General features: G+C 46.6%; 1 protein-coding gene across 4 annotated transcripts in view; it reads right to left on the bottom strand.

Annotated features, from left to right (window-relative positions):
- Window positions 1–18,587, bottom strand: part of CEP89 (centrosomal protein 89) — a 93,811-nt gene that overhangs the window by 45,897 nt on the left and 29,327 nt on the right. For 2 of the 4 annotated variants that reach the window (XM_007996221.3, XM_037991504.2), the window contains 5 exons: window positions 11,697–11,739; window positions 7,556–7,774; window positions 5,846–5,988; window positions 1,324–1,374; window positions 262–345 (listed from right to left, as the gene is read on the bottom strand). In XM_007996221.3, the coding sequence (XP_007994412.3) occupies window positions 262–345; window positions 1,324–1,374; window positions 5,846–5,988; window positions 7,556–7,774; window positions 11,697–11,739 (540 nt within the window). Of the gene's footprint in view, window positions 1–261; window positions 346–1,323; window positions 1,375–5,845; window positions 5,989–7,555; window positions 7,775–11,696; window positions 11,740–14,188; window positions 14,218–18,587 lie in introns of all 4 variants that reach the window. The other 2 variants (XM_007996217.3, XM_007996219.3) reach the window with 2 other exon arrangements.

Below are 18,587 nucleotides of genomic sequence, written 5' to 3'. Positions count from 1 at the left end.
CTGACCCTCCATAATTCTCCCCTCACTCCCTATCCACCCCCCCTGCTCTGCCAATCACTCCCTTACTTCCTCCCCTCTTCCTTCTTTCCCTCCCTCCCTCCATCCCACCCTGCCACACTCCTTCCTTCCTTTCTGTCCTCTAATAAACATTTGATTATCTATAATATGCTGGGTATACCTACATTCAAAATGTTTCTATAAAATTTGAAGCAGTCCTATATTTTATAAATCTTGTCTCTTCTGAGACATTTGCCAGCCTACCTTGAGGGTGGCATTGAGCTCGTCCTTCTCTTTCATTATATCTTCATAAGCCAGCAACAATGGTGACAAGTACTTTATATCCAACTGAAGAAAGAGAGTAAAAGAAGGTTAATATAGGCCAGCCACAGTGGCTCATGCCTGTAATTCCAGCACTTTGGGAGGCCGAGGAGGTGGATCACAAGGTCAAGAGATCGAGACCATCCTGACTAACACAGTGAAAATCCGTCTCTACTAAAAATACAAAAAACTAGCCGGGCGTGATGGCAGGTGCCTGTAGTCCCAGCTACTCATGAGGCTGAGGCAGGAGAATGGCATGAACCCGGGAGGCAGAGCTTGTAGTGAGCCAAGATCGCGCCACTGCACTCCAGCCTGGGCGACAGAGCAAGACTCTGTCTCAAAAAAACAAAAAGAAAAAATATAAGAAGGTTAATATATTTCTTACATCTAAACACAACCAGCAAATTTTTAAATGGCAAGAAGTTACACTTGTTTGAAATGGTTTCTTTGGTTGCTGTTGTTATTGTTTTTTAAGGACCCTCCCAGCTCAGGATCCCAGAACAACCAACATTTCTTTTGCTGGATCCTTCCAATTTCAGGGATCTATATGGACACTTAAATGAGGAACCCAGAGGAATGCAGGGGGCACAGGAGGCATCTACAATACCCACACAGGCTCGGCCTCCTGCGGTTAGAATGAGTTCCGTTGCCCAAATCCATTCCCACTCTGCAGCCCAGGCTGGAGTGCAGTGGCATGATCTCAGCTCACTGCAACCTCCACTTCCCGGGTTCAAGTGATTCTCTTGCCTCAGCCTCCCAAGTAGCTGGGACTATAGGCATGCACCATCATGCTCGACTAATTTTTGTATTTTTAGTAGAGACAGGGTTTCACCATGTTGGCCAGGCTGGTCTTGAACCCTTGACCTCAAGCGATCCATCCGCCTCAGCCTACCAAAGTGCTGGGATTACAGACATGAGCCACCGCGCCTGGCCTGAAATGGTTTTTAATAGCTATGCAAATATAGCCTGAAAATATGGGCCTGAAATTAAATAACTTCCACTTACCAACCAGGGTGGTATAGGGCCCTTGGATGGGAGGCCTTCAATATTTAAGCTCTAAGAACAAAACAAATATTGAAGACAAGTTAAACCACACTTCCTCTGAAATTTCAAGTCTTAGATATTCTTAATCTAGACTGGGCATTGCCCATCTATGCATTTATCTGTCTATCCATCTGCCTACCCACCCACCTGCCCACCAACCCATCCATCCATCCATCCATCCATCCATCCATCCATCCATCCATCCATCCATCTATCCATCCATCCACTCTCCCATATACCCTCCCATCTATCTATCTATCTCTATGTATGTATGTATACATGAGAGAAATATTTTTTCTGAAATGTTTGAGAGTAATTTGCAGATATAATGCCCCTTTCCCTCTAAATACTTGTATTTCCTAAAAACAAAAACATTAATATACTTAACCACAGTACTGTCATGAAAATCAGGAAATCAACACTGATAACAATGCTATTTGCATATATATATACATATATATGTGTATATATATTACTGCTCCTTGCAGAGCAGGGGTACCCCATAGGCAGTGTGCCTAGAGTAGCCTATACTACTATTTTCTAACCTAACCTATAAGTTATCTTCAAATTTCATCTATTTTTCCACTAATGTTCTTTTCTGATCAAGGATCCAGTTCAGGGTCACATGTTGCATTTAGCTGCCAAGTCTTTTATGTCTTTTTTTTTTTTTTTTTTTTGAGACAGGGTCTCATTCCATCACCCAGGCTGGAGTGCAGTGGTGAGATCACGGCTCACTGCAACTTCTGCCTCCTGGGCTCAAGCAATCCTCCCACCTTAGCCTCCTGAGCAGCTCAGACTACAGGCGCACGCCACCATACCTGGCTAATTGTTGTATTTTTTGTAGAAATGGGGTTTCCCCATGTTGCCCAGGCCTCTCTTGAACTCCTGGGCTGAAGTGATCCTCCTGCCTCAGCTTCCCACAGTGTTGGGACTGCAAGTATGAGCCAGCACACCTGGCCCTTTTTGTTTTGTTTTGTTTTTTGTTTTTTTTGAGACAGAGTCTCACTCTGTCGCACAGGCTAGAGTACAGCGGTAAGATCTTGGCTCACTGTAACCTCTACCTCCCAGGTTCAAGAGATTCTCATGCCTTAGCCTCCCCGAGTAGCTGGGACTACAGGTGTGTGTGCCACCACACTTGGCTAATTTTTGTATTTTTAGTAGAAGCAGGGTTTCACCATATTGGCCAGCCTTGTCTCAAACTCCTGACCTCAAGTGATCTGCCCGCCTCAGCCTCCCAAAGTGCTGGGATTATAGGTGTGAGTCACTGCACCTGGCCTCCAGCCCTTTTTAGTCTTTTAAAATCTGGAACATATCTAGTGACTGTTTTCACTGGATATGGAACTTTTTAATGTCACATTGTTGAGTGTCTGGATTTTGTTATCTTCCTTTAACGAGTATTGGTTTCTTTTCCTTCCTCCCTTCCTTCCTTCCTCCCTCCTTTCTCTCTCTCTCTCTCTTTCAGCTCCTAAGTTGCTTGTGGATCCCCTTCATGCTTCTGAGGCTTGTTTTTTCACCCTGGTCATGGTAGGTCTGTAGTAACCTTTCCTAAAAAGCTCTTTGAGCCATACCTCTCAGGCATGGCCCGCCTGTGCTCTTGACTCAATGCAAGGTCTCTCCATTGCGGCTGGGCAGAACTTGAAGGTTCCCAGTGCTGTGTGAGCTCTGGGAACCATGCAGCTCATAGCTCCCTGTTCTTATTTTCTACCCAGTCTCTTGGAGTCTTATCCTACACATGTTCAGGGTGGTATTCCACAAGACTCCAAGGAGCCCATGCAGATTTATATAAGTAGCTCTTTCTCTCCAGGACTCCCTTCTTTCTGGTACTCTTGCTGTACAAATTCTAGTCTCCTCAGCTTCCCCAGACTCTCATCTCTGTTGAACTCAGGGAAGGGCTCAGCTCCGGCCCTTCCTCCCTGCTCTGTGATCTGAGCTGCCTCCTGACAGAAAGCAGATCACAGGCTCATCTATTTATCCTGCTGCTCTTGAGGGTCATAGGCCGGTACTGCCTGTTGTTTGACATCTGTAAACATTTGCATTACATATTCTGTCTGGTTTTCTATTTGTTTACAGCAGGAGGGAAAATCTGGCACAGAATCAATGGCCTGGACAAAATAATTATTTATTTCACAAAAGCTTTCCAACGTGAACACCTTAGTATCTAGGTAATTACTCACTCACTCTGCAAACGTTGGCAACTCGCTAAATCATTATGGACACTGCAACGCAACCCTTGTTTTCAAAGATTATACGACCTAGTAACAGAAATAAATACCACTAACACAAATGAACATGATATACAAAAATAGTATACGGTAGAATGCCATAAATGCCTTAAGAGTGATTATAAACAAAAGTCTGCAATTGTTTAAAAGAGACAGAGGGCCAGGCATGGTGGCTCATGCCTGTAATTCCAGCACTTTGGGAGGCTGGGGAGGGTGGATCATTTGAGGTCAGGAGTTCGAGACCAACCTGGCCAACATGGTGAAACCCCAACTCTACTAAAAATACAAAACTTAACTGGGTACGGTGGAACACGCCTGTAATCCCAGCCACTCAGGAGGCTGAGAAACAAGAATCACTTGAACCCAGGAGGCAGAGGTTGCAGTGAGCTGAGATCATGCTGCTGCACTCCAGCCTGGGTGACAGAGATTGTGTCTGAAAAAAAAAAAAAAAAAAAAGAGAGACAGAGCTCAATCACTTCTGGCTGGGTTGATCAGGGAAGACCGTCATGGAGAACGTGGCATTTGCACGGGGCAGAAGACAACTTGGGAGGAGGCTGTTCCTGGGCCTGTCTACCTGCCCCACGGTCCTGCAGAAGGCCCTGACCTAGCAAGCAGGTTTTGAATTATAGGACCCCAACAACTTTATTTGTTTTTGTTTAAAAGTTAGTATTATGTTAAGTGAAAGAAGTCAGTCACACAAAGTCATGTCTTGTATGATTTCATTTCTATGAAATGTTCAGAATTGGCAAATTAAGAGAGACATAAAATAGATCAGTGGTTACCAGGGGCTGAGTTGGAGGAAGTGGGCAGCAGGGGAATGCAGGCAGTGATTCCCAACAGGTATGACACTTCTTATTTTTTTTTGTGTGAGATGGAGTCTCACTCTCTTTGTCACCCAGGCTGGAGTGCAGAGGCATGATCTCGGCTCATTGCAACCTCTGTCTCCCAGGTTCAAGCGATTCTCCTGCCTCAGCCTCCCAAGTAGCTGGGATTACAGGTGCACATGACCACGCCTGGCTAATTTTTTTGTATTTTTAGTATAGATGGAGTTTCACCATGTTGGTCAGGCTGGTCTTGAATGCCTGATTTCAAATGGTCCGCCCACCTCAGCCTCCCAAAGTGCTCGGATTACAGATGTGAGCTACCATGCCCAGCTGACATTTCTTGATTTAACAAAAGTGCTCTAAAATTGATTGTGGTGATGGTTGCATAATTCTGTGACTACAATAAAAACCACTAAATGGTACACTTTTAAAATGGGTATGAATTGGATGCTATGTCAATTATATCTCAAAGCTGTTATTAAAAAAAAAAAAAAAAAGTGAAATGTAAGCCCTCCTTCAAAAAGCAACTCAGAAGCCCATGAGGCCTGAACTCCCAGGAGCTGCGGGAGAACACCGTGTGCCTCCCCGCCCTCTACTCCTGCAAGAGCCCAGCCAGCAGTGCCTCCCTCTCCTGTATCCACAGTGTTGCTCACATCCTCACAGGCTCAAGCTCTGTAAGAGTAAGGACCTGAGCATTGGTTCATCTGGCACTCCTCCCAGCGTCTCATGCAGTGACCTGCTCAGTGAGAGTGTGTGGAGTTGGACTCTGCAACTATTCTTAGAACTGAAAACTCTGCTTTCCTTTCCAAGTTCATGCACTGACAACAGCTGCAACTTCCAGGAACGTGACTGAGAAAGGAGCAGCTGACACAGACTTTCATTCTTTTACTTTTGTTATTTTTTTTTTTTTAATTTTCGAAACAGGGTGTTGCTCTGTCACCCAGGCTAGAGTGCAGTGGTGTGATCTCAGCTCACTGCACCCTTGACCTCCCATGCTCAAGAGATCCTCTTTTCTCAGCCTCCTGAGTAGCTACAGGCATGCGCCACCAAACTCAGCTAAGTTTTAAAAATCTTTTATTTGTAGAGACTAGGTCTCGCTATGCCGCACAGGCTGGTATCAAACTCCAGAGCTCAAGCAATTCTCCAGCCTCAGCCTCTGAAAGTGCTAGGATTACAGGCACGAGCCACCTCGTCCAGCCTCTTTTACTTTGTATGCTTCTGTATTGTCTCAATGTTTTAGTCTTTATTGCCTTTATTGCGGGGAAGAAGGGAGGGAAGAAGGCAAAAAACAGAATGGTTCTTAGAAACATTGTGCCTTGGACAGAGCTTTTCTTACATCAAATTATAATAAATAAGAACCTCTCAAGATTGGAAATCAATTCAACAGTAAAGGCTAAAAAAATCCAAAAAGCTGATTTTCACAATTGGAAACATTACCTCTTCCTTGGACAAATGCCTGAATTTTGTCTGATATCGACTGAGTTCTACATTCAAACGATGGACAGTCATTTTCAATCCATCATTTTCATCCACCAGTTCTTGAGCTTGTTTTCGCAGATAAAGTAATTCAGGTACAGCAACTAGGGAAAAAAAATTTAATATTATACTATAAGAAATAATGTCAGATTTATCCAGATTTTATTTAAATTGCAAATCATTTGCTTTTCCTCCCTCTTTCACTCTCAGAGGCAATGAACTGTGTGTGTGTGTGTCTGTGTGTGTATGTTGCGTCTATGTGTGTGTGTGAATGAATAAAAGTTACAACATTTTTAAACACTGAATAGTTAACATTATATTGGAAGTTTGTGGAAGTCTTTGCATGTACAATAAAGTAAAATAAAAGTTTCAAGTCGGAAAGGAATAGTCATGTTTCAGATGACATAAAAATATGTGCTTTGAAAAATCATATAGAATACATGGAAAATGTATTACAGCTAATAACCTTCCCACATAATAGTAATGTCCTATTAGAAAACAAAACAGAAAATAGATCCCACAAGGTAACAGCACAAATAATATACAGTGTCTAAAAATAAATGTGCCTAAAATAAGAATTACGCAGGGTCTATATGAAAAAAACTGATACCACCTTACTTAAAGCTATATTATTAGTTTTATATAAATAGAAAAAGGTATAGAGAAAATATTGGTGAATATTTTTATAACTTTAGAGTTAAAAATGACTTAATGCCAAGGGTATAAGTCATAAAAGAAAAACATTTTATAGATTTAGCCCAATTATCAACAAACTAAGAAAATATTACACCTATGACAAAGGGATAAAATCTTTCATATGTAAGGAGTTCCTGCAAATCAATAAAAAGAAGTCAAGTGTCTCAATGTAAAGTGGGCAACTTGGCCATGCATAGTGGCTCATACCTCTAATCCCAGCCCTTTGAGCAGCTAAGGAGGAAAAATCCTTGAGGTCAGGAGTTTGAGACCAGCCTGGGCAACACAATGAGGCCTCATTGCTATTTAAAAAAAAAAAAAAAAAAAAAAAGCTTAGCCAGGCATGATGGCGTTCACCATCAGGAGGCTGAGGTGGGAGGATCACTTGAGCCCAGGAGTTCAAAGTTATAGTGAGCTCTGATCACTCCACTGTAGTCAAACCTGGGTGAAAAGAGTGGGATGCTGTCTCTAAAAAATAAATAAAGTGGACAGCTTCACGAAAGAAAAAGCAAATGATGTGCAAAGATATGAAAAAATATTCAGGTTCATCAATAATAAAAGAAATACAAATTAAAATACTATTTCTTTTTTTAACCTATCAAATTAGCAAGGAAAATATAATCATTGATAAGTCTATGGTAAAGGAGGAGCTTTTATATGCTTCTCTTGCGGATAAAAACTGAAGTGAAATATATGCAAGCTAAGCATCAAGTTCCAAAAGAAGCATTGGAATTTCTTTGTTTTATTTTTGTAAATTCAGCTTCTTTCCAATCTGAGGAATTTCTTTAGTGTAATAATGATATAGCAGATGAAATCAAATCTCAACAAACGTAAGGATATTAACAAAAAAACCTGAAATATTACAGCATAAATTACCGACACAAATATCAACAAATATCATGACATAAAATATTAACTCTCAAAATAATTCAGTGAAGTCCTGCTCGTTCCTCTAGTAAAGGCACTGTCCGTCCCCACCTTCCTGTGATGACGCCTTCTCAGCCTCTTTGAGTTTTCTCTTCTCTTTTTCCATTCCCTTAAGTTTTAACTGTAGTTCTTTCATTGCTTGTTTCACTGTGTTTAGTTTAAGGGTAAGGCTTTGATTCGTATTGTTTAGGTGCATATTTTCTTCTTTTAACGCCTCAAACTTTTCTCTGGTTATTTCTGTATATCTTTGACGTGCTCTACCAGTTATATCTGAAAAGGTTCAGGGGAAAAGTTTTAAAATGTTAATTGGTGTTGACAATATTGTATCAAAATCACCTGACTTTGTTCCAAAAACCACATCAGGCCTGGTGCCATGTTCTTTGGTCCCTGGGAAGGGAGTGGCTTGTACAGGAAAGAGTAAGTGGCCTGGTGAGGTCGCAGCGGGTGGCAGGAAGAGAAGTACTGAGGGGAGGCCAGAGAGGGAGGCCAGAGCTGCAGAAGGCCGTGCCGATTGCAATGTGGCATGGTAGGTTCATCGTGCAGGGCAGCAGGAGCCAGCAGGGCTTTTAGGCTGAGGTGTGAGAAGGAAGAGGCTCTGCTCTCAGGTGAATCCCTCAGGTCAGCAGGGAAGAAGGCAGGTTAGGATGAGGCCCAGCCCAACAGCCAAGGGGCAGCACTAGAGCAGGGACAGAAAGAAAGTGACACGTGAGAGCAGGACTTAGGGGCTGGTGGCTGGCTGGGTGTGGGCAGTGAGAGAGAAGCAGACCCAGGATGACCGCCCAGGTCTGTGTCTGGCAGATGCTCCCCCAGATGAGGAGCACACTGTGAAGAGCAGGTGGGGACAGAAGATGAGGGGAGGCAGGCTTGGGTTGGGACACAGGCCCAGAGTCCCACGGGCAGCCTCTGCTGGGGAGACTGATGAGTCGCTGGCCTGTGGGCAGCACCTGAAGGCACCAGGGTGAGGAGAAAAGAGAGGTCACATAGGACCTTAAGAAGGAACAGCAAGAAAATAGGGTGGAAACCAGTGCTGTTCCACGGGGAGATGTGCTCCGAGAGGTCACAGGAGGTGAGGCTCCCATGGGCCCCTGGCCAGCGTACCTCCCAGGGGAGGGAGAGGCAGAAGCAGACTTTCCACACAGGCAAGGGCAGGATGGCTGGTGGCTCCAGAGAGCCTGGCCCGACCCCTGACACACACGCATCCAATCCCTAACATGCGAAAGGTGAGGCTCAGAAATGGGAAACTCCACAGCTGCACGGAAACAAGGGAACCCTGAGAAATCCTGGAGAGAAAACAGTTGAGATGAGACTGAAGATGGACGCCACAGCCTGAAATGTGCCAAGAGAGGGCAGCTAGAAAATGGGGGGTGGCTCCAGGGATATGCCTTGCCCTGGTAGGAGTGGAGACACAAAGTGGCCTAGAAAAAGCCAACGAGGTTAGGCCTGGTGGCTCACATCTGCAATAACAGCACTTTGGGAAGCTGAGGTAGGAAGATTGCTTGAGGCCAGAAGTTCGAGACCAGCCTGAGCAACATAGCAAGACCCCATCTCTACAAAAATCAATCAATAAATAAAATTATACTTAAAAAGTAGCAGCTTGAAACAGCTGATGAGCTGTCGAGTTAGATAACCACAGTGGGAATAGCAAGGGGTTAACCCACCCAACCCAGGCAGCAACAGCAGAAATGTGTGCCCCTCCTCAGGCAGAACACACAGGCCCTGAGGGCAGAGAGGCAGGGCAGGTCAGGAGGCTAGAGAAAGCCAGGAGGAAGAGGGGTCCCCACGGATCCCAGCTGGCCTCACATCCTGCCCATCCCCATCAGTTGCTGGAGGCAGCAGTCGGTACAGCCTGGCAGCCTGCTGGCTCTCTCTCTCCAGGCAGCGTGCAGTAAACAGAGGTAGCATCCCCATGCGGGCCACAGGGAATCTCAGGGACCCCAACAGGCATCAAACAGCAGAGCCAGAGAAGCATCAATGGCAAGTGAGAGAGGAGAAGGGGCTGCAACACAAACCCTAAGGCTGGATGTGCACAGTTATGACTTTCAGAGAGACGTGGTCAGTGTCTTACAGAAATCATGGATGTTAGTATTTGATCAACAGCATAAACTGAAAGGATGGGCTGAGCCGCAGGATACACATCATGAAGAAGGAATGCACGGCGCAGAAGTTAGAGCCCCAGCAATCGCCCAGAATACAGCACTGAAAATGCTGAGATTGAAAGGGTGCAAATAAAGTCAATCTGACACGGAGGAGACTTAAAACAGGATTTTCAGAGCAGTGACGCTGATGGCAGCAGCGGCCCATCTAGAGTGGCCGTCGCACAGACTATCTAGAGCAGGGAGGCGTGGCCCAAGCCTCTTGCTCCATGGCGCAGGCAGGAGCCCCCTCTCCCTGGATGCTGCTGCAGCTGCCCAAGTCCGGCTGCAGACCCGAGAATCTCTGTGTTCTTGGGGGCCCAAGAAGGCCCCCCTCAGCCCCCATAGGCTCGGAAGTGCCTGATCCCACTGCCTGGCTTCACCGCCCCTTCTGAGTTGGCAGGGCAGGAGCTCCCGGGGTGCTGCTACAGTCGCCCTCCCAGGTGCGGGACCTGGGTGTCTCTGCAGTCTGCACCCTCAGGGGCCTGGGAAGGCTCCCGTGTCCCCGCAGGCTCACGGATGTTTGCTCTGGCTGCCTGGCCTCTTCCTGCTCCTGGCGCCTGCTCCAGTGTCGCAGCGGGGTTGGAGCAGGGTTGAGGCCAAGCCTGGGCACTGTCACAGCCTGGCCGGGAGTGTGCACACTCAGGGCAGCACTGACACGACAGCACCCTGCCACCTCAGCCCCCTCCAGACTTTGGGCACCCATGAGCGCAGGAAGGAAAGACACGGGGGTGGGGGTGAGGGTGGCTCTGCACTGGCCTGCAGGTGCCCCTTGGTGGGAACAGCCTGGGTGCCATGAACTGGGCAGCAGGAGGCAGATAGGCTCCTGGGCAGAAGCGGGCAGGTCCACGGTGAGTCCCCACCTTCAGGTCGGGGAGGGCCTGAAGGCTGGGGACCGGGTTGCCCATCCCGTGGGACCATAGTAGGAACTTGTGGTGCGTTTTCCGGGCCCACCTGTGGCCACCCATGGACCCACTGGTGCTCACTCCCTCCCTTCTGAGGCCCATAAAAGCCCTGGGCTTAGCCAGAGCAGAGCAGATGGGATGACCAGCTGCAGAGAGGAGTTACCCTCTCTGCTGATAGCTGGAGACATCAGAGGACCCGCAGCAGAGAGGACCAACCTACTCCAGGGCCTCCACTCTGCTAGGAGCTGGTCAGAACAACCAGCTGCAGAGAACAACCTTCTCCAGGGCTTCCTCTTTGCTGAGAGCTGCAGAGACAGTCGAATGACCTGCCTTCAGAGAGGAGCCACAGACTCCAGGGCCTCCTCTCTGCTGAGAGCTGAACACTTGACGGGAAGACCTGCCTACAGAGAGAAGCTACCCACTGTGGGTCTCCTCTGAACTGTCCTAACACTCAGTAAAGCTCCTCTTTGTCTTGCTCACCCTCCACTTGTCTGCTTACCTCATTCTTCCTGGATGCAGGACAAGAACTCAGGCAAAGGCACACTGGCACCATAGACATTTCTGGCCAGAAAAGCGACACCCCAGAGATCTTGTAACAAGGTGGGACCTAACAGCAGAAATTATAACTTCCATTTTGGAAGCCACTGAAGCTCCCCAAACTGTTCAGTGGGGTGTAACCCATAAAGCATCACTGGACCTCTCCCTCTGCCTTCAGCCTCAGAGCAGAGCCCATAACTGCACCTGCCTGCCCAGCATGGATCCCAGTACATCATGGGTCCACTCCTCCCACCGGGGTCCCAGCACATCCCACAGGTCCTCCTTCCACCCCCAGGATCCCATTACATCCCACAGGTCCCTTTCCCCAGGATCCCAGCATATCCCACAGGTCCACCTCCCTTCCCCCAGGATCCCAGCATATCCCACAGGTCCACATCCCCCCAGGTCCAACCCCCACCCTCCCAGGATCCAAGCACATCCTGTATGGACACATGTCCACTACCCAATGTTTGCACCCTCTCTTTTGAGGCAAGGGTGAAAGTTCAACAACTAATACAAGAAAAAGAAAACGTAATCTTTATTTTCAGATAAAATTAATCTGGATATTCTCCAAAACAACAAGCTTTTCAATCATAATATAATTCAAAAGGCAAATACCTGGGGAGGGTGGAGGTTTCTCACATAATGGAGGTTTTTCATCCTAGGAAAGAAAGAACATAAGTGCAGAGCATTAGTGTTTTATAAAGTGGACACAGGCAGCTAGGTCATTAGACAGCAGGTATATAAGCATGCTTTATTTCCTTCATTTTGACTCTTGTTCTTTGTTTTAGCTTTCAAAACTTTAATATCTACTATTTCTTTTTTTCTTTTTTTAAGACAGGGTCTTACTCTGTCACCCAGGCTGGGGTACATTGGTGTGATCACAGCTCATTGCAGCCTCCAACTCCTAGGCTCATGCAATCCTCCTACCTCAGCCTCCCAAGTAGCTGGGATTACACATGGGCCATCAGAGCTAATTTTTTTTTTTTTTGTAGAGATGGGGTCTCATTTATGTTGCCCAGGTTGGCCTTGAGCTCTTCGGCTCAAGGGATCCTCCTACCTTGGCCTCCCAACATGCTGGGATTACACTGTTTCTTATACCTGAATCTTAGACCTTAAATGTCTTCCCCTCTGGTGCGCTCTCTGAGGCTGTAAAGGAAGTTCTTCCTGAGCTTTCTTCCTGCCTTTCTGTGTTGAGTTCAGTGACTGTCTTTACAGGTAGATCCCGTGAGTAGCGGGCTGGGGGCTCACGTTTAAAAGCATGTGCTAGGTAGGACTGCGAGTGCTGAGCGGAGATGCCCTCAGAAAACTCCAGCCAGGCCTCTTCTCACTGGGATGGGTAAAAAGGACCCCACCAACTGCAGGGAAGCACATTTGCAAAATGCTGAGAAAGGAACATTAACAAGATATTGCTTTGCAACCCCAAACCCAGAGGAAAGGGAAGGCTGTGAACTTTTGTTAATTTTTGCTTACATGCTGGTGTGATATTAAGTTTCTAATTTCTGCTGACAAAGTAGACAAGGTTATAAATTAACTCTCCAGAGAAATGTTTAATGTTTAAGTTCCTATGACATCGCACAATGAAAAACTTACATTAGAACTATTTCCATGGTTGCAAATTAGTTATTAAAATTCTCAGGCCAGGCCAGGCGCGGTGGCTCACACCTGTAATCCCAGCACTTTAGGAGCCCGAGGCAGGTGGGATCACCTGAGGTTAGGAGTCCAAGACCAGACTGGCCAACATGGTGAAATCCCATCTCCATTAAAAATACAAAAATTGGCCGGGCGCAGTGGCTCACACCTGTAATCCTAGCACTTTGGGAGGGCGAGGCGGGTGGATCACGAGGTCAGGAGATCGAGACCATTTTGGCTAACACAGTGAAACCCCATCTCTACTAAAAATACAAAAAAAAAAAAAAAATTAGCCAGGCATGGTGGTGGGCGCCTGTAGTCCCAGCTATTCAGGAGGCTGAGACAGGAAAATGGCATGAACCTGTGAGGTGGAGCTTGTAGTGAGCCAAGATCACACCACTGCACTCCAGCCTGGGTGACAGAGCGGGACTCTGTTTAAAAAAAAAAAAATTAGCTGGGTGTGGTGGCATGCACCTGTGATCCTAGCTACTCGGGAGGCTGAGGCAGGAGAATCACTTGAATCCAGGAGGCGAAGGTTGCAGTGAGCTGAGACTGCGCCACTGCACTCCAGCCTGGGTGACAGAGCAAGACTTCATTTCAAACAAAAAAATCTCAGGCTAGGCACATCACATCATGCCTGCAATCCCAGTGCCTTTGGGAGGCCAAGGCAGGAGGATGGCTTGAGCCCAAGAGCTTGAGACCATCCTGGGCAACATAACAAGAAGCCAACTCTAAAAAAAAATTTTTTTTAATTAGCCAGGAGTGGTGGCATGTGCCTGTAGTCCCAGCTACTCAGGAGACTGAGGCAAAAGGATCACATGATCCCAGGAGACTGAGGCTACAGTGAGCTATGATCACACTACTGCACTCCAGTCCGCGTCACGGAGGGAAATCCTGTCTCAAAAAATAATTTTTACAAAAGATAAAATTGTGTATTCATTATACATCCATTTTAATTATAAAATATTTCTAACACTTTAATACATTACTTTCATCATTAAACTATGGAAAATATCAATTTCCTCATGTTTTAAAAGTATTTAAGGCCAGGCACAGTGGCTCACACCTGTAATCCCAGCACTTTGGGAGATTGAGGTGGGCGGATCACTCGAGCTCAGGAGTTTGAGACCAGCCTGGGCAACATGGGGAAACCCTGTCTTTACCAAAAATACAAAAAATTAGTTGGGTGTGGTGGCATGCGTCTGTGATCCCAGTTACTCGGGAGACAGGTGGGAGGATCGCTTGAGCCTGGAAGACGGAGTCCACAGTGAGCTGAGATTGCACCACTACACTCCAGTGAGAGCTCCTTCTCAAAAACAAAAAAAAAAAAAGAAAAGAAAAAAAGCATTTAAAAGAAATATTCAACAGGAAAGAACTCTTAAGGGAAGATTTACTTTTACCCCAAAATCACCGAAGTTGTTGAAAATTTATGATGAAAACTACATTGAGAAAATCAGTTTTTTAAAAAATGATCTTACCTTTAAATTCAGAACAGAGTATTTACCATCTGATGAAAAACAAAAGACAGAGAAATTTTTAAAGTAGATAATGAAATATGACAACTCAGAAAAGTACAATCATAGAAATTCACCTTTCACAAAGGAGCTCGACAAGGCCTGGGAGAGGGATAAAATTCATAGGGTCACAGGGCAAATGGGTCCCAGAGCCAGGCAGGGACCTGACTCTAAATTGCCATCTTTCTCCCATACCCATTCCTGAGCACATCCGTGGCTCACATGGCTGCAGAACCAAAGCCAAACTCTTCAGTGTCTCCAAGCCCTTCCCATGCCGGGTTCCTCCTCTCCTTCCAACACCCCTCCCCGCCACTTTCCCCACATCTTCCCATGCCAGGCTCCTCCTCTCCTTCCAACACCCCTCCCCACCACTTTCCACACATCTTCCCACGCCGGGCTCCTCCTCTCCTTCCAACACCCCTCCCTGCCACTGTCCACACATCTTGCCGACCACACCCTGGATGGGCCACCCTCCTTAAATGCAGCATCCAACCTGTCAGAAGAATAGTTTTTCTTTGAAGCAAACTGTCTCAACGATAGAGAGGAAAATAAATCTCGCCCAGTTACTCATCTTCCATACATCTGTAATCCAGGTACCCTAGGAAGCAGGTGATCTTACACCCCAGTTTGCCTGTATACATTCATGTTGTGAAAAGTTGGACATCGAGTTGCTGTTTTTTGAGACGGAGTCTCACTCTGTCCCTCAGGTGGAGTACAGCGGTGCAATCTTGGCTCACTGCAACCTCTGCCTCCTAGGTTAAAACAATTCTCCTGCCTCAGCCTCCCAATTAGCTGGGATTACAGGCATGGACCACGATGCCCAGCTAATTTTTATATTTTTAGTAGAGACGGGGTTCCCCCATGTTGGCCAGGCTGGTCTTGAACTCCTGACCTCAGATGATCCACCCACCTTGGCTAACTTTGGATTACAGGCGTGAGCCACTGTGCCTGACCCTGAGTTGCTTTTAACTTTCTACTATTAATTTGCAGAGCAGAAATAACTGGCTGAAAATAAACTAGAAACACACGCAAAAAACAGGGGAAAGAACCCTACAGAATTCAGACAACAGAAGAAAATGCTAGAGATACATACAAGATTCTAAATATACTTCTTGGTTGGGTGCAGTGGCTCACGCCTGTAATCCCAGCACTCTGGGAGGCTGAGGTGGGTGGATCACTTGAGGTCAGGAGTTTGGAACTAGCCTGGCCAACATGGTAAACCCCATCTCTACTAAAAACACAAAAATTAGCTGGGTGTGGTGGTGCGTGCCTGTAATCCTAGCTACTTGGGAGGCTGAGGCAGGAGAAACTCTTGAGCTGGGGAGGCAGAGGTTACAGAGAGCCAAGACTGTACCATGACACTCCAGTCTGGGCAGCAGAGCAAGACATCATCTCTAAATAAATAAACAAACAAACAAACAAATAAATCTACTTCCTGATATATTCAAGATACCAATACTTAAACAACTCATTTTTGGCCAAAGTCATCTTGATCAGCTGTTTTTAACCAAACTGCTTTCAGTCAAACATTCAGGGGCAGCCTGGACTGCTCTCCTACTTGGACACCTACTTGGACACCAGGAATTTGAGACCAGTCTGGGCAACAGAGCAAAACCCTGTCTCTACAAAAAATACCAAATTAGCCAGATGTGGTGGAACGTACCTGCAGTCCCAGCTACTCGGGAGGCTGAGCAGCCTGGACTGCTCTCCTACTTGGATCCTACCCTGTCCTTCTGAGTTCAGCCTGATGAACCCTCCTCCCCCTACCACCTTCCCTAACTGGCAGACAACAACCTCTACTGCCCACCTTAGCACCCCACACTACGATTTGCAATCTGCACCTCCTCCTCTGCAGCTGGGATGCGAGGGGAAAGGCCTGTGGCTCTGTCATCTCTGACACATGGCCGGCACTGACCCAGTTTCCAATAAGCAAATGTTTAAAGTGATACAACAAGAAAAAAATTACACATATATATATATATATATATATTTTTTTTTTTTTTTTTTTTTTTGAGACGGAGTCTCGCTCTGTCACCCAGGCTGGAGTGCGGTGGCCGGATCTCTGCTCACTGCAAGCTCCGCCTCCTGGGTTTACGCCATTCTCCTGCCTCAGCCTCCCGAGTAGCTGGGACTACAGGCGCCCGCCACCTCGCCCGGCTAGTTTTTTGTATTGTTTTAGTAGAGACGGGGTTTCACCGTGTTAGCCAGGATGGTCTCGATCTCCTGACCTCGTGATCCGCCCGTCTCGGCCTCCCAAAGTGCTGGGATTACAGGCTTGAGCCACCGCGCCCGGCCAAAAATTATATTTTTAATAACACCTTTACAATAGTCTTGATTTGGTATCCCACAACGCTACCTCAGACCTGACTGCTTTCATATTTAATGGAGTCTTCTATACCCTCCTTAAATTCTTCACAAAATAAAATTGCGGGAGCAGGGAGTTACATGAAATAGAATGGCAAAAGGTTGACAGCTGGCTGGCCACACTGGCACATGCCTGTAGCCCCAGCACTTTGGGAAGCCGAGGCAGGCGGATTGGTTGAGCTCAGGAGTTTGAGACCAGCCTGGGCAACGGAGCAAAACCCCGTCTCTACAAAAAATACCAAATTAGCCAGGTGTGGTGGAACACACCTGCAGTCCCAGCTACTCGGGAGGCTGAGGCAGGAGAATCATTCGAGCCTGGGAGGCAGAGGTTACAGTGAGCTGAGATCACACCACCGCACTCCAGCCTGGGTGACAGAGAGTGACCCTGCCTCAAAAAAAAAAAGAAAATTGTTGACAGCTATAGAAGCGGGGAGATGCATAGATGGATAGGTGGGAGTTCATTTTACTTGTCTACTTTTGTACACGTTAAAAATGATCACAATAAAAAGTTTTTCAAGGGCAATTCAATTTTCCCAAAGGAAATCATGCTATTTTATCTTAGTCATCAACTTTTCAGAAAAAGAATCCGATAAAGATTAAACTTACAATTAACAGCATCCCAAATTCACATTGGTATTTAACGTACATTTAATGTACATGCAGTTCACTCGGTTCTGTGAATCTATTTTGTGTCCCGTTTTCTTATTTATCATTTTTCAAACAGATTTCCAGAGTCCTCACCCTCCTCATTTCTATTACCTATAAGGGTAAGCGGGGTACACACAAAATAACAGCAAAGGCCTTCAATACTGGGCATACTCCTACTGTGTACAAGGTGTCATGCTGGGTACTATCCCAGTTTTTATTTTTATTTTTTTATACAGGGTCTCACTCTGTCACCCAGGCTAGAGTGCAGTGGTGGAAACTGCACTGCAGCCTCAACCTGTCAGGCTCAAGCAGTCTTCCTGCCTCAGCCTCCAGCTGCTGGGTGCAAACAATCTTCCTGCCTCAGCCTCCAGCTGCTGGGTGCAAACGATCTTCCTGCCTGAGCCTCCAGCTGCTGGGCTCAAGTGATCTTCCCGCCTCAGCCTCCAGAGTAGCTGGGACTACAGGTGCGTGCCATTATGCTGGCTAATTTTTAAAATTTTTGTAGAAACAGGGTCTCCCTATGTTGCCCAGGCTGGTCTCAAACTCCTGAGCTCAAGCAATCCTCCTGCTTTAGCCTCCTCAAGTGCTGGGATCATAGGCCTGAGCCACTGTGCCTGGCCCTATTCCAATCTCTATAGAAAGAAAATTCACATGACATGAACACATTCTTGCTGTCAAAAATTTTAATGACACAGATAAATCAAAATTCACCCACGAATATAATCCCTCGAAACCTTCCCCTCTCCAGAGGTAACCATGGTTATCAACTAGGTATGGTTCTTTTCAGATCTATTTGAGCATATAAGGATGTAGTGGTTCACGCCTGTAATCCCAACACTGCGGGAGGCCGAGGTGGGAGGATGGTTCAAGCCCAGGAGGTAGAGGCTGCAGTGAGTTATGATCACACCACTGTACTCCAGCCTGGGTGGCAGAGCAAGATCCTGTCTCAAAAAAAAAGAGTCAAACCCCACAACTTCCCCACGTTTCACATGCCTACATATAAGAGACATTAGGCAGTGGGGAGGGAGAGTAGCATGCACACAGGTCCAGTGGCAGGAAGGAACACCACAGAGCTGAGGAAATAAAAGAACAGCAGAGTAGCTGGAGAGCAGTCAGCAGGGGCCAGGGCTGGCAGACCATGCAGGCAGTGGGAAACCATGGAAGAGACCCAATTCAAAATGGTCTGGGGTACGTGGGGGTGTGAGGGGATGCATGTGGGGGTCCACGGACATGCAAGGGGACACCACCAGCTTTGTGCTTTGAAAAGATGGCTCTGGGCCAGATGAGGTGTCTCATGCCTGTAATCCTAGCACTCTGGGAGGCCAAGGCGGGTTGAATGTTTGAGCCCAGG

This window comes from Chlorocebus sabaeus, chromosome 6 (genome assembly GCF_047675955.1).
Source record: "Chlorocebus sabaeus isolate Y175 chromosome 6, mChlSab1.0.hap1, whole genome shotgun sequence".
Lineage (NCBI taxonomy): Eukaryota > Metazoa > Chordata > Mammalia > Primates > Cercopithecidae > Chlorocebus > Chlorocebus sabaeus.
Note: the sequence above shows the minus strand (reverse complement) of the source record. Positions and strands in the feature narration are given on the sequence as shown.